This window comes from Notamacropus eugenii, chromosome 5 (genome assembly GCF_028372415.1).
Source record: "Notamacropus eugenii isolate mMacEug1 chromosome 5, mMacEug1.pri_v2, whole genome shotgun sequence".
In the NCBI taxonomy this organism is placed as follows: Eukaryota; Metazoa; Chordata; class Mammalia; order Diprotodontia; family Macropodidae; genus Notamacropus; species Notamacropus eugenii.
Window position 1 is genome coordinate 25216982 of NC_092876.1, and position 16191 is coordinate 25233172.

A 16191-nucleotide genomic window follows, 5' to 3' on the forward strand; every position below is an offset into this window, starting at 1 on the left:
TTGATCTGACACACCGTGATCCAAGATTTTTTCCCAGTTCTGACATTCTATGGTTCTGCCCTCCGCTTGACTCTGAGTGTGTGTGGGTTGTATGTAGTGACCGAATGTGAAACAAGGAAGACATCTTCCTTCTCTCTGCCCCGACCACCCCCTGGTACTTCCCTGGTCGGGGGACAAAGGGAGGGAGAGAGGGTGTCTGGAGGCGGGGAGGCCACCCTCAGCTCCTCCTTGTCCCCTCCCTTTCTGGCAGCCACCAGCTAGAGTTAGATCAGGCCCCTCCTTCCCTGCCTCCCTGCCCTGTAGGTCTCAGCCTCTGGCTGGTACAGAGTGCAGATACCGCACTGGCCCCAGTCACCGGACGCCGCTCATTTGCAGTTGCTTTTCTACCACGCACTCTCTCTGTCTGGCGCCTTCCTCGGGCGCTTTCTCTAGGCTGTCTCTCTGAACTGTCTCTCGACTCTTTCTCACTGTCTCTGAGAAGTGCCTGGCTTCGCTCTGAGATGTCTCGGAGCGGTCCGGGTGCTATCTCTGAGCGGTCTCTGAACAGTCTCTGAACTCTGGCTAAGCATTTCTGAGCATTCTCGGGGCACTCTCTAAACTTCATCCGGTTCTTTCTGGAGCCCTCGTGCTCCTGGCCGCGGCCCCCACCACTACCACCACCCAGCTCCCTCTCTGGCCCCTTCCAGTTCTCTGACTCCCTCCCGGGCTCTAGGGCTCCCCGCTGGCTCCTTCCCTAACTCCCCACTAGCTCCCGAGCTAGCCCTGGCGACGCTCTGCGCGCTGGGTGGGGGCAGCGCAGGGCCCTGGGCTCGGGGTCCCTCCGGACTCAAGGCCCTCAGGCCCATGGAGCTGGTACCAGGGCTAGGCGCCCTGAGGCGGCGGAAGCGGCTGCTGGAGGAGGAGAAGAGTCTGGCAGGCTGGGCTCTGGCGATGGCTGGAGTGGGCATTGGGATGATGGTGCTGCACGCCGAGATGCTGTGGTTTGGTCAATGCCAGGTAAATGGGGGTCCAGACCCTGGGGCAGGGGCTTGGGCTCAGAACGCTTAAATCCTGGGCAGAATGATCAGAAAGATCCAGAACGAAAGTTTGGGAGCAGAACGTCTGAGCCCTGAGGAAGTTCGGGCGGGACTCCTGGGTACCTGGGCAAGGACAGTAATCCTCCAGGGAATGCTAACACCTAGTGTGGAAAGATCTAGGGGGCAGCGATCCCCCTTGCGTTGATTCCTTGAGATGCTAAAGAGGAGTAACTTGTTTCGGAATATTTGAGCTCCTTATCTAACGGTCTAACTGTGGGGCGGGACCGCTGGGGTAGAATGACAAGCGAGAGAACAGGGAACCTCCCTCCAGAGAGTCCAGGCTGATCTTCCCAGCTGCCTGCTATCCTCTCCACAGCTGCCTCAATGACTTCCCTTTTAGGTGTGGGGGGGAGGGGAGAGAAGGCATGGTATTCTTCTAGAAGGTCTGATGCCTGGGTCCCAGAGGGAATCGGGATACCTGCCTCCCTGAAGGTTAGATGTTGGGGAATCCTGAAGCCCTGGCGCCCTAAGGGGGCACAAAAATGTCTGGATCCCTGAAGGGTCTGCAGTTGAGGGATCTCAATGCCCTGGGTATGTCCTACCCCCAGGGGTAGGGTGGGGCTATGCTAAACTATCAAGATACAACACTTGAGGGTTGAGAATTGAGGGTTGGGAAGGAAGCCTGGGCCTTGAAAGGGTGGGGATTGGTGGGATCAGGACGACTTAGTCCAGGGCAGGTGAAGCTGGGACAGGTCCCTGCAAGCCTCAGGTACATTCCATAGTGTCTAGGGCAGGGAAAAAGAGAGGAAGGGAAAGGTCAGAGGATGAACAAGTAAATATCGCTGAAGCAAATAGGAGGTGGGATGATGAGAAAATAGAGGAGAGATAGGAAGGCACAGCACTGTAGAAAAGAATTAGGGAAAGACCTGAGCAAGTTGGAGGAAAGGACTGACTAGAGAATAGGGGTATTGTATACAGAGTTTGGGAAAGGAATTAGAGATCGAGTTTGAGGAGTGTGTTGGAAGCACAACTGGGGGCAGAGTTCAGGGAGGGAACTGGAGATAGAGTCAGGGAGAGAGCTGGGAAGTCAAATTGGGGACAGAGTGGGGGACATTTGACAAAGTCTCTGATGTTATTTTTGTGACTTAGCTAGTGAGACGTGGAAATAAGAGCTTACTTACGTAAACTTAGAATTGGTTCGATGACCAGCTCTAGATTAATGGATCAAAGTCAACCTGGAGGGAGGTCTGTACTGGAGGCCTCAGACCCTGTCCTTGACCCTGTTCTATTTCAGCACTGACTTGGATGGAGTCCTAAATGGCACACTTCTCAAATGTGTTGACGACATGATGCTGAAAGAGATAGTCAATACACTGGATGATAAAATCAGGATCTGAAAAGATCTCAACAGGCTGGACCTAAAGTCCAAAAGTAATCCAGTGAAAGTTAATAGGAGGTAAAGAACTTAGGCTTGCAAGTCACCTTCACAAGTATAGAAGGTGTGTGGTAGACTGCAGTTCAGGGTGAAAAGGGTCTGGGAGTGGGTCTTGATGGACTGCAAGATTAACATGAATCAACAATGTGACATGGCACCCTCATGATTCTAACACAGAAGGTAAGTCCAGAATGAGTGAGGAGATACTCCTGCTATGCCCTGGCCAGGTCAAAGCCCATCTGAAAGGTTGGGTCTGGTTCTGGGAGACATTGAGAAATCAGAGAGGAGAGTGACCAGAACAACAAAATGAACCGAGGCTTGATGCCAAGAAAGGATCAGTCAAAGAAACTGGAGAAGAGAATAAGGGGAGCAATGATCACTGTCTTTATGTCCTCAGAGGGCTGTTAGAGATAAAAGGGAGGAACCCAAGGGGCTGATTCCAAGGGGCAGAACTAGAACACTGGGATGGAGGGAGGGGGCAGTGGGGAGAGGAGTTACAGAGAAGTAGGTTTCAGCTCCACGTTTCTAATGATTAGAGGTGCTAAAAAATAGAATGGTTGTCTGCCAAGGTAATGAGTTTCCCATCTTTGGAGATCTTCAAGTTGGCTGATCACTTGTTGGGTATGCTGGAGAGGAGATGAGGGTCAGATGAGATCATAGACTTAGAGTACTTGGTAAGACTTCATTCATACCGCAGAGGTTAGTTAGTTATTATTGGTCAGGTGTGGGCTGGACTGAGTGACTGACCCTGAGGTTCCATAATCCTGAGACAGTGGTGTGGGGGCGGGGGATGGGAGGGGGGGACAGAGTTAGGGAGAAAGCTGAAGGAGGGAGTTGGAGGCAGACTTGGGGATAGTTAGAGATTTTCTAGAGGAAGATATGGATGGGGGAAGGGAGAGCTGGGAGATGTGTTCTCCCCTCTCTTCCTCCCTCTCCAGAAGATAGAGTGGCTGGGTTGAGGAGATCCAAGGTGCTCGGAGTTGTGCCCATCTTCTCTCCAGCCACAGAGCCTGATAAGAACATTAGGCAAGAGGGTGGATGGACTGGGGGCCAGGCAGGCACTAGGGGGTGGGGCTTGCCCGCCACCAGTGCCAACAGGAAGCAAGGCCTGGAGTCAACCTACCGCTCCCACGCTCTGGCTCCCACACCCACTGTTTGGAGAGGGTGTACCCCCCACTCCCTCCTCCAGACTGCATCCCCTGAGAGGGGACCCCCACAAGCATTGAGGCTCAGTCCCTCAACCCCTGGAAGACCCCATATGTAGAGCACCATGCTTCTCCCACTCCAGCCCTGTCTCCTGACTCTCCATGTGACCTTGGGGGACACATTTCCCACTCTGGGGCTCAGTTTCTTTATCTGTAAAATGGTAACATTAAGTTTATAAAGGCTCCTTCTCTTTGAGGAACTTGGAGGATACAGCTTCTTCCAGGTACCCTGGCAGCCTGCCTGAGTCGACTTTACCTCTCACCTTTAAGAGACTCCAGGCCTGTTCTTCAAGAAAGGCCAAAAATCCTAATACATAAAGAGAGGGAAAGAATCTGAAACTGACAGGAAAGTACTGCCACAGCAGGGAAAGACAGACAGAAACTGGGCCAGTGAGAGATGGACAGAGGCAGATGCACAGACAGACACAGAGATGGATAGACACAGACCACGACAGAGACAATCAGAGACAGAAAGACTGAGAATGTAGGAATACAGAAGGATAAACAGACAAGGATACTTACAGAAGTAAATGAGTGGAGATGGACAGATGAAGACAGGGTGAAATCCAGAGACAACCAGAAAGAGCAAAAACTTGGAAGGTAGAGACTGAGACCAAAATAGAGTAGTCAAAGACATAGACAGATTATGGGGTTGGAAACAGCCCCAAACAAATACAAACTGGGAAAGACAATAAATGAAACATTAAGTAACTGAAAGACAAGGAGGTGAAGAGAGAGAGACACAGAGTCAGAGTCCAAGGCTGAAACAGAGAGATGGAGAAGGGTTATGGAGACAGTCAGACAGATAGAGATGGACTGAGACAGAGACAGAGACAGAATGGGATAATCAAAGAAAGTGAATGGTTGTAGGCTCAGGGAATGGAGATATACACATAGATAGACACAGAGAGAAGCAAAGAGATAGGCACCGAGAGCCAGGGAGCCAGAGAAAGACAGATTGAAACAGTCTTCTAGACACTGAAGAATAAAAACTCAGAGAAATACATACTGACACAGACAGAGAGAAAAGAGGGGGAGCTGGAGACAGAGTGATACATGGAGATACCCAAAGAGACACAGAGACCCAAAGACATGGATAACAGACACAGATACGAAGGGGAGAAAGAGATGGAACATCAGTGAGACAGAGTTGGATGAGAGATGGAAGAGACAGGGGTAGAGGGGGCAGGGGGCAGAAGGCAGCCTTGATGACAGGGAAGGAGGGAGCAGAGGCTGTCCTTGGGGAGGGGCAATGTTGGGGGGACAACAGCCCCATTGTTCCCTTGAGGAAGGCTGGGACAGGAAGCTGGCAAAAGGTCACCAATCAAGGCAGGGACCAGGGTTGGGCAGCCTGCAAACAGGTGCTGCTGTCTGAGGTCAGGAGTCCAATCCCCCATCCCTTTCCCTTAAGTGATCAGGTATTCAAATTCCCTGAGCACCTTGTCCCCCACCCCAATAAGACCCAGATGTCCTAATCTCCCCCTCTCTCACAGGGACCTGAACATCCTGATCTCTCCAGACCTCTTCCTCGCAGAATTTTTCCAATGTGTTGCCAAAGAGAGAAAATACACACTCAGTTGTGGTTACTGGAGGACTCAGGCTTCCGGCCCCTGAGCCCAATCCGGGCCTTAAGCCAGACTGGTGGGATGGGCCCTAGAGTGGGGGGAGGGAGCAGCTCAGGACAGGGAAGGATAAACTGGGAGATGGAGGAAAGGAGGGAGGGATAGAGTTTGGGCCCAAGCAGCGCCCCTATCCCACAGGGGATGGGGTATGTCTGGTAAAGATGGTTTCTGGAGCAAAGTACAGCAGTGTTTAAGGCTCAGAGTCAGGTGTTTTGTCTAGATTTGTCTGGGCTCAAGCATTTGTTGCACATGTGACCTTGGGAAAATCACTTCCTTACTTCTGGGCTCAATTTTGCTCATCTCTAGTCTGAAATTCCTTATTCCTAAAATAAAAGCGTGAGACTAAGCATCTCTAAGGGCTCTTTTAGAACTAAGATTTTGAATAGGGAGTTAGGATTAAATTAAATGCTTAATAAATGTTTGTTGACTTAAATGATGGTTTCCAGGGGCCCCTAGAGAAGAGGGTAGATGTTCTGAATTCTGAATGATGATTTTGTGGGTCCCTAGAATAAAGGTTGGGGGTTATTGGATTCTGAATGGTAGTTTTTAGAAGACCCTAGAACAAACAGAAGGGAGGGGGTTACCAGACTATGAATGGTGCTTTCTAGACACAAGGGGGCAGGGTGTCACTGTTCTCTGGGCATTGAACAGTGGGTTTTGAAACCAAGGCAACTGGGGAGGGGGGAGCACAGAATGATTGTGGATAGAAGGAGAAAAGGATTAGAGAAAAGGAGGGGTCAGGGATACAGCCTTAACCCTCAGAGCGACTAGGCAGAGGTTTCACTAAATTCTGAATGGTGGTTTCTTGGGCCCCTGAATTTGAGACACTTCTCCAGGAGGCAGGAGGAAGTAAGATAGAGAATCGGGGACATGTGACTTGTAGTGAAGAGAGAAGGGGGTTATTCTAGAGAACTTAGAGAATACACACACACACACACACACACACGCACGCACACACACGCACACACACGCACACACACACAGTCCCCTCCACTCATGAGGAAGGAGGAAAGATTCGGGGGTAGAGGAGGGTTAGGAGAGGAGAGCAATATGAACCAGACCCCTAAAGGAGAGAAAGGTACTGTCTATGACAGGGGTGAAGAACCTGTGGCCTCCAGGAGGTCTGTGATGACCAGATAATAGTTTCTTAAAAAACCCCAGGGTTAAGGGTGGGGGTGGGAGGGGAGGAAGTAGGACATCTACACTCTTTAGGGACTATGGCAGACCCTGAGAGCTGTCTTTCACCTTCCCCATATCTCTGTAGTGGATTCCCTATCTCTTCCTGGTGAAATGTGGGATCACCATCTCCACCCTTCTCCTCCTCGGGCTCATCTTGGCCTTCCATGCTAAGGAGGTTCAGGTAGGTAAGCCTGGTGCATCCAAGGCCCCTATCCCTGCTCCCCCAGCCCCTCCCAGTCCTGCCTGGGCCACCTCAATCTTTCCATCCTCCTTCTCTTCTACCTCCTCCTTTCAGGGGTTTCCCTGCCTGCCCAGACCAGTGACTAATGGGAAGGGTGGCAAGCAAGGGTCCACGCCCTGACAGAGACTTCTCTACCCGCAGGGCCCTGAGCATCCTGTTCTCCAGACTCTCTATCATCCCCCACCGCCGCCCCCCAACACACCCTTCATCCTGTACCACAGCCCTACAGCTCTTTCCAAGGACAGCAGAGAAGAGGAGAGGAGGGGAGGAAAGGGAAGGAAGGGAGAAAAGAAAGGGGGAAAGGAGGGAGAAAAAGACTAGAGGTAGAACGGAAAGGTGGAGGGAAAGGAGAGGAGGAAGGGAAATGGGAGAAGGCTGAGGAAAGATAGAAAGAGAGAAGGGAGAAAGGAAGAGAAGGGGAGGGGAACAAACTAAATGGAGAACAAACAAGGGAAAGCAAAAAGAGGGCTGGAGAGCGAGAGGAGAGATAAGAGGGAGAGGGAGTAAGGGGAGAGAAGGAAGGTAGAAGTGCGAAGACTAATCGGAGAGTGGAAAGAGGACAGGGCTGAAGGGGTTGAATGAAGGGAGAAGAGAAAGGGCCTCTTTCTCCCAAACCATTCAGCGCTGTCCAGATCTAGAGCTGCGGGGGCGGAGCACAGACTAGCTCACCCCCACTTTCTTATCTTACCGACAGGGGAAGTATTCTTGTTCCAGGGTCTCCTCTCCTCCCTCCCCCGGTGACTGAGAAGGCTCTAGGAGTCTCCCTCCCTCCCTCCTCCTCTTGCGCCCTGGTGATAAGCCAGCCCCAGGCTCTTTATCAGAGGTTTGGGAGCCGGCACTTGACACCCCCGCTGTCCCCCTAGCTCTTCATGACAGACAACGGGCTTCACGACTGGAGGGTGGCGCTGACCGGGCGCCAGATGGCTCAGATCGTACTGGAGCTGCTGGTGTGCGGGGCGCACCCGCCCCCGCTGGGGGCCTGGGACGCCCCTCCGTGCCTGCTGCAGTCGCGCCCCTGGCCAGTCTTCCTGACCCAGGCCGAGGCGCTGCTGTCGCTGGCCATGCTGCTGCGCCTCTACCTGGTGCCCCGGGCAGTGCTGCTCCGCAGCGGCGTGCTGCTCAACGCCTCGTACCGCAGCATCGGCGCCCTCAACCGCGTGCGCTTCCGACACTGGTTCGTGGCCAAGCTGTACATGAACACTCACCCAGGCCGGCTCCTACTGGCCCTCACCCTCGGCCTCTGGCTCACCACGGCCTGGGTGCTTTCCGTGGCCGAGAGGTGAGCTCCCCAGCCTCAGCAGGGACTCCAGAACGGAGGGACGGGAAGCGGGGGAGGGAGAGGGAGGGACCACTCCCCCCACCTGGAGCTGAGAGAAGAGAGTCCTCCCAGAGGCCCAGACAGCACTTTGGAGGGACCTCCGGAGTTGAGAGGCAGCAGTGTCTAGGGGACCCCAAGACAGAGTTGGGAAAAAGCAAAAGGGATTTGGGAGGGATGCTTCACCCCCACCACACACACATATACCCCCTGTGGGGGAAGTTACAAAGACACAGTCCTATTCAAGGGGGACACGTTATGAACCCCAAATGATAATTTCTCGGGGTTCTAGGACCAGAGCAGAAAAGGAATGGAATGTTTACTAGACCTAGGGTGTGGGGCCTTAAGCAGAAATGTCAGAGACTTGGACACCTGACTGGGTGATCCCTCTGAGTTGCTGGATAACTTTGAGTAAGGCATTTACTCTTATTCCTCTACAATCTGTAAAATGGGTGCAAGGAGGAACACATATCATAGCACCTGCAAGTCCCAAGGGAGACAGAAGGCAGATCCCATCCCTAGTTGAGGACTAGCTCCTAGTCAAGTGGGTAATTGACAAAGTTGAACAGTGGCTCTGCCCCTGAGTGAAAGAATCCTTCCAGACACGGGCTGGAAGTAGGAAAAGCAACTTCAGGTAGACCTTGAAGGATGAAAATCTTAGAGGAAAGGAGACTAAAGAGACTGGCCCAGGGTCACACTGAGAGGGAAGTATAGCTTGGGAGGGGGGAAGTACCTAAACAGGACTTTGGGGTGGTTCAGGAGGTGGGAACATAGAAGGCATTTGGAAGAGAGCCAAGGAAAAGGCTTATCCCCCAAAGGCATCATGAGAGCCAGGGCAAGGGCTCCAAACTCACCTTTCCCTTTCTGTTCCCCTTCCCTAACTCCCTCCCCAGACAGGCAATCAATGCCACCGGGCACCTGACAGATACTCTGTGGCTCATCCCCATCACCTTCCTGACCATTGGCTATGGGGATGTGGTTCCAGGCACTGTGTGGGGGAAGATTGTCTGTCTTTGCACAGGGGTTATGGTAAGTCCCCTTGAAAACCATCAAGCCTCCCATCCCTTAACTCCGGCTCTTTTGAGGGACCCAGGTCTTTGCTCATTTGCCTGGATATCAGGCAAGGAAGGGACCAGAACAGAGAATAGCAGCTGGGAGGGAGCTGAAGTCCTCGTCTAACATTTTACACATAGAGAAACTGAGACCCCAAAGGGGAAATGACTGAGACTAGAATCCGCAGATCCAGACATCTTATCCAAGGCTCCATTACCTAAAATAATCAGACTAATAATCAGATAATAATCCCTCACACACACCCCAACATACCTCTGAACTTTTCCCTTGCTCACAGGGGGTATGCTGTACAGCTCTCCTAGTAGCCGTAGTGGCCCGAAAACTGGAATTCAACAAAGCAGAGAAACATGTCCACAATTTCATGATGGACATTCAGTATGCCAAAGAGGTGAGGACATCAGTGCCCCTCCAAATCCCTGCCACTCCAGACCCACATATCCAGCTTTCCCGGATCTCAGACAGGATCCATCAGTAATGATCCGCCAAGTCTGACCTAGCTAGCCCTCTCAGGAACCCGAGTCCTGATGCCCCAGCTCCCAGGGCCCTTTGGGTCCCAGGAATCTGGGCTCCCAGCACCCACTGAAGCTGTGTTTTTTCCAAAGATGAGGGATTCTGCAGCCCGAGTGCTACAGGAGGCCTGGATGTTCTATAAACACAGTAGAAGGAAGGAGTCTGGAGCTTCCCGGAGGCATCAACGGAAATTGCTAGCTGCCATCCACATGTAAGGCCTGGCTGAGGCTGTGGGGGCAGGGGGGAGGGGGGCAAGAGGGAGAGGAGCAGCTGTAGGGAGGGGTGTGTGTGTGTGTGTGTGTGTGTGTGTGTGTACACACAACCGAGCACACAACTTCCTGATGAGGATGGGGTTGGGGATGGAGCAAAGACTGTGATGAACTGCAAAGAGCAAACCCCAGAGTCTGGAAGGGCACGGTGGTGCCATGAGAGCCAGTCATCCACTTCTCCTCATGCAGATTCCGTCAGGTCCGCTTAAAACATAGGAAACTCCGAGAACAAGTGAACTCCATGGTGGACATCTCTAAGGTAAGGCAGAAGACAGAAATCTGCAGGGATGTTGGAAGGAGTGATGGAGAGACAGTGAGATGGGGGATGAAGAGACCAGGAGACAAGAATGGGGAGATGGGGAAGGGTACAAAGTAGTAAGGGATGGGGGACGGAATGATAGAGTACAGGGGGATGGGGATGCAGGGATGGAGGGACAGAAGGATGAGGGGGAGAAGGAGGGAGGGGACTGGGGCCAGAGGCTAGTTAAAGGAGAAGGACATCATGGGAAAGCCCCTGCACCTTTTGACAAGCCCACCTCTTCCCCTCCCTCAGATGCATATGATCCTGTGTGACTTGCAGTCTGGCCTCACCACTTCCCACAGAGACCTGGAAAAGAGAATGGATATACTAGGGGGGAAACTTGACACCCTGACCCAACTCCTCAATGCAGCCTTAGAACCTGGACAGCCCCCAGAACCCAGGGAGGCCACATAGTTGGTAAGGAGACTCCTGCCCTACAGGGTCATCAGCATTCTAAGTGGGAAGGCACATCCAGGTTAGGTGCAGTCAGAGGGTGCTCAGCCTTCAATCTACTTCTTGAAGGAGGATTAGAGAAGCCAGCAGAGTGGTGAGCTCTGATGGGAGCTCAGTGCCAAGGAGGGGGTGTGGTTTCTGCCCCAGAATCACCCAGGCATGACCCATTCCCCCACCACTCAAATCTTGCCTTGACAAAGGCTGTACCTTCCTCCTAGCCAGCTCTGGGCAAAAGGACGAGGGTGGGAATAGGGGTAAAGGAGAGGGCTTCTCTGTGGGGAACTGGGAGAGGGAAGGTGATTTCTCCCAGCCTGTAGAGGCTCAAAGGAATCCTTCTGTGTGTAGCTGTGCCTGACTCTGAGTCTGTCCATCTCTCTTACTGCATTGTCCTTTTCTCTGTTTTTCTATATGTGTGATAAGGTTTTTCTTGTCTCTGTGCAAATGGGTGCTTTTCTGTAGTTCACTAAGAAGTATGTGCCTAACTTAGTGAAGTATGTACTTTACTAAGATGTATGTGCCTAACTTTCTCTCTCTCCCCGCCCCGCCCCCCCCCCCCCCTCCAGGGACTGTGAAGCGGGAACCTAGCTCTTTCGGCCCCAGGGGACGAGGCTGGTCATTCCCTTTTAATTCATCAGAAGCATTAAGGAGAAACCCAAGTCCAGGGCAGTCCCTCTCTCCAACAGCTGCTAGAGTCCCTGGCTGGCCCAGGGGTACCCCTGCTCATCCAAGCAATGGAAGGGGTGAATTTCAAAGCTGCTACGTGACTGGAGAGTAAAGGAACCCAGGAACTACAGACCACAGGCCTTCTCCAAGTCACACCAGCAACTAAGGAGAAGAAAAGGGAGATTCTGGGGAGGAGGGAGGAGCTGGAGGCCAGGTTTCTGGATCCCCGGAAGGGTGGGTGATGGGAGGGCCATAGCTCTCATTGTTCCCTGGAGGCCCAGATGCCTGGATCTGTGAGTGGGCAGAGGCTGGATGCCTAGGTCCCTGCTAGGGACAAGAGGCTGAGAGAGCTGGTTCCCTAAGCTAAGCGATAGTTGAGAGGGCTGGACACACAGGTCCCTGACCTCAGCAGCTGCCGGACAGTGAAAGAGCTAAAGGGATCAAGTGTCAGGCGTGGGGAGAGGCTCCTAAGACCGACAAGCTGCCAGGTACACGGAGGCCCGGGGCACCCCCTAGTGGGGACAGCAAAGGGGAAGTGGGCAGCCTGAGCCCCTGGAGGGGAATCTGGCAGGAGCTTCCCAGCTTTCTCCCTCTCCCAGCCCCAGTTTGTAATAAAAGCTAATATTACGGAACAGGGAGATGTTGTTCCTTCCGACGTCCTAATGCCAACAAAGACCTTGTCTTCTATGAGCAGAGGCAGACACAGGGTGAGGATCCCCAGATCTTGGGCCACCAGTGCCACTGATTTATTGAGTGACTTTGAGCAGATCCCCTTGGTTCCACCTCTTCTGTGAGATGAGGGGGCTGGACACCATAACTTCCAAGGTCGCTTCCACTCATGTAATGCTAGCAATATTAAGATAGTAAATTAGCTGTCAATGGAGATATTCAAGTTCAGGCTGGACAAAGATATTGTAAAACATTAGCATGAGAAGGTACCATGAAGTCCTGCCCTCTCCTTTTTACAGGTGAGGAAAATGAGGCCTAGGGAGAGGGACTTGCCCAAGGTCTCACATCCAATGCTGCTCAGGTAAGGGGCTGAACTAAGTGTTCCCCAATGTCTCTTCAGCTCCCCCCTAGAGGGGAAGAGATTTGGAGGATCATACAGTACCAAAAATGAGTGAGTGCTATACCATACCATCAACATATTATAGACCACTAGGAACAGGCAGGAGCCACCACCCATATTGGTCAAAGAAAAAAGTAAGATCTGAGTCTGGTTTTACCTCCAAACAGAGACTACCATTAAATCAACCAAGATTCCTGAGAAGAGAGTTACTAAAATAGACCAATGACAGCGTTGGGTTGGTCCCAAGGGGCCCCCATTATTTGCCTACACTACTTCACTAAGATGAGGTCTCTGACCTCATCTGTAAAATGCACTAGGTGATACCTAAGCACCCACCCATCTCTGAAACTTCTAATTGTAAAGAAAACAAGGGAGAATGAGTAAGATAGGGACAAAAGGGAACCAAGAATGGCAGAAGAAGGAGGGAACTTCGAATATTCAATATCAGATACCCTCTAATCCAGGGCAGAGAGGTGGGGCAGTGGATAGAGCACCAGTGCAGGAGTCAGGAGGACCTGAGTTCAAATATCACCTCAGACACTTGACACTCACTAGCTGTGTGACCTTGGGCAAGTCACTTAACCCCAATTGCCTCCTCCTGGGTCATCTCTAGTCATCCTGATGAATATCTGGTCACTGGATTCAGATGGCTCTGGAGGAGAAGTGAGGCTGGTGATCTGCATAGCCCTCCCTCACTCAAAACAAAGTCAAATGCAAGTCATGTCATCACTTCTCTGATGGCATGGTCTTCTTCAGCAATGAAGGACAAACGCATACCCTCTAATCCAATATCTTCATTTTCCATATATGAGGACCAGAGAGGGAAAGTAAGGTTCTTAAGGCTACCCAGTCATTTTGTATGGTTTTTGGCAAGGCCCTTGGGCCCAGAGTCACACAGCTAGTAAGCATCAAGTATCTGAGGCTGGATTTGAACTCAGGTCCTCCTGACTCCAGATAGAGCTAGTGCTAGCCACCTAGCTGCCCCTCATCCAATAAATTTATAACAGAGCAGGAGTCAGACCTTAGGGAAGGGTCACCCTACCTTACAGCAGGAGTAGATGGAAGTTACAGAGTTTGATTTCAGTTTGATGTCAAGAAAACCATCCTCCCCATCTGAGCTGCCCCAAGGTGGAAGGGGCTGCTTTGGGAGCCAGGAGGGTGGGTTCCCTCAAGCAAAGGTTGAAGGATCACTTCTTGGCTGGGATGTAGAGGGTTCAGTTAGTCTAGGACAGGGGTTGTTAACCTGAGATGCAGGGATAGATTTCAGGGGATCCATGAACTTGATGACAAAAAGTTACATCTTTCTTTCCACTAACTTGTAGCTGAAATTTAGCATTTCTTCCTATTATAAATGTAGGCAGCAATTATTATTCTAAGGCATCCATAGGTTTCACAAGAAAGAGGTCTATGACACACACAAAAAAAGTTAAGAAATGTCAGAAAGAATCTGAGGTCTCTTCCAGTTGCAACATTCTGTGAATTAGGGTATTTACAATCTAAACCACTTCCCTCCAGCATTTTGCACATTGCTTCTACCTGTGCTCCCCAAGACCAATCAGGAAAAGTCTAATCTCTTTTCAATATGTCTATCAATCAAATACTTAAAGACAGGGATCATGTTATACCTGCCCCCTTCCCACACTTCTCTTCTCCAAGATAAAATATTCCCAGTTCCTATACAAGATTTAATGCCTTGTGTGTGTGTGTTCATCCTTCGTTGCCGAAGAAGTCAAAGCAGGAAGGACCCTGTGAACAAGTACCATGGAATGTAAGAGCAGAGAGAGGAAGAATTTTAAGAGACCATCTAATCCAACCCTTTCATTTTGCACGTAAAAAATCTCTGAAGGTCAAAGGAAAGCTCACTTTCCTGAGGTCATCCAGCAAATGAAGGCCAGAACTGAGATCAGAACTCAAGGAAAGATCACCCCACCCCACCCCCGCCACCCCTTTGTTTTCCTTGGCCCCAAGTAATCAGCTTAAGGTACAACAAGCAAATACAGGCTTGCTGTTAGGAAAAGGTTCCTAACAAGGAGCACTGCCCCAAAGTGGATGGGCTGCCTCCAGACTGGGCGGGTGCTTCCTCACTGGAGGCCTTCAAGTCAAGGCTGGAAGACCACTTGTTAGCTGGTGCCTTATAGAGCAGCGGTGTCAAGATATCCGCCTCCAGACTGCACTGTGCCAACTGAATCAGATCAAAGTGTAAATGAGAAACATTTAACAAAATACAGAATGATATAATATGTGGTATTGTAAGCCATTGTGCGCCTACAGGGATCCTTGAGTAGGGCTGAGTGGCCCAATTTCTCTTTGAATTTGACACTGGCTATAGAGGGTTCAGGAGTCCATCTAGAATCACAAGACTGCTCCTCCTGTAAGCTCCCAGGATACAAAGCTTCCCTGTAACTCTTTGCCCTGGTTTGTTCAGCCCTGGAGGCCAGGCAGAACAAATCTAATCTCTTCTCCAGGTGACAGAGATGACAACCCTTCAAGTATCCAAAGATGGGGCTCACATCCCTCCCTGTCTTCCCTTCTCCAAACCAAACAGCCCCAGTTCCTACACAAAATCCATCAATCCACAAGCATTTATTAAGTTCCTGTTATGAGCCAGACATCTGTGATAAGGGCCAGTGATACAAGTAAAGTAAATAAAAGGGGTTTAAGAACATAAAATTGTAGAGCAGGGAGGGCCTTTTGGACAGAGAATGTAGGATGTCAGAGCAGGGAGGAAGCCCAACCTCTTCATTTTACAAGTGAGAATCTGAGAAACTGACTTTCCCAAGGTCATCCAGTGTTGGGGGTACAAGCTCAGTTCCATGTGGGCAGTCTCAGGCAGGTAAAAGTGAGGACTTCTAAACCTTAGGGTTCTCATGAGGCCCCCCAGGGAACAGCTGGGAATTGAGGTGTGAGACCCGGGCTATCTCGTGCATTTCCACCTCTTCCCCGTGGGAAACTTGCTGGGGAGAGCATCCCCGCCCTCGAGATTAATCCATGGTCTGATCACACCTATTGTTGTCTAAGGGCTGAGAACAGGCATGGTATTCAGGTGCAAACTATGCGGCGGGAGAGCTTAAGTAGGGTCAGGAAAGCCTGAAGGTGCTCTTAGCACTGAGGGGCCCTTAGAGGACAGAAGGCCCCTCTCCCCTCTTCCCTCTCCCCTCTCCCACTCCCACTTCCATTCTCTTACTGTAAGATCTTTGCCTCCTTGGGAGGCGGACTCCTCTCTCCTGAGGAAGAATTCTCCCTGCACATGTAACCAAGACCCTGAATAAAGCCTAACCCTTGTTCAACTCTGGAAAGTCTCTTCTCTCACATGTTTATCCGGTTTGGCCAGCCAAAGACCTGCGACAGGTAAGGAAAGACTCGGGTAGCCCTTAGGCCTCTAGGCCTGACAATCCAGTAAATTAATGACAGAATAGGAATAAGAATTCAAAAAGATCCAATCCATGCCACCCTCCATCTGTGGCCAAGACTCTCCCTTTTCTCCAGAAATGTTTGCTTTTCACACTTTGGCTTCCCCAGTTTACCCAGGGCTAAGTTATCAACCCAGTACCTCTAGGACACACCTTTGAGAAGCAACTTGGGTTCCCTGGATGGTGGCCAAGGTAAGGGATTTCAAGGATTATTGACTACCATGTTGGCCCCCTAGAAAACACCATCAGCTTCCACAGCACCTGCCACAGATGGGCTCCCTACTGTACCCCACATTCTAAAGTCCCTCCTAGTTCTGACATTCTATATTCCAAAGCCCCTTTCAGAGTTGATCTTTCAATCACCAAATCCATTGGCCTTTTCTCAGTTCTCATCTTTTTTGACCTCTGACACTGTGGGTCACTCTCCTC

General features: G+C 51.1%; 1 protein-coding gene across 2 annotated transcripts; it reads left to right on the forward strand.

The window, feature by feature from the left end:
• The first annotated feature begins 287 nt into the window (after positions 1-287).
• KCNN4 (potassium calcium-activated channel subfamily N member 4) lies at positions 288-11915 on the forward strand. Of its 2 annotated transcripts, none has more exons than XM_072607817.1 (9): positions 288-996; positions 6543-6638; positions 7562-7977; positions 8907-9042; positions 9365-9475; positions 9690-9808; positions 10056-10125; positions 10420-10584; positions 11184-11915. In XM_072607817.1, the coding sequence occupies exons 1-8, from the start codon at positions 844-846 to the stop codon at positions 10579-10581; spliced, it is 1263 nt and encodes a 420-aa protein (XP_072463918.1). In that variant the 5' UTR covers positions 288-843; the 3' UTR covers positions 10582-10584; positions 11184-11915. The 2 variants fall into 2 exon arrangements, with proteins under 2 accessions (XP_072463918.1, XP_072463919.1); XM_072607818.1 differs by lacking the exon at positions 288-996 and adding an exon at positions 1012-2631.
• The last annotated feature ends 4276 nt before the right edge of the window (positions 11916-16191 follow it).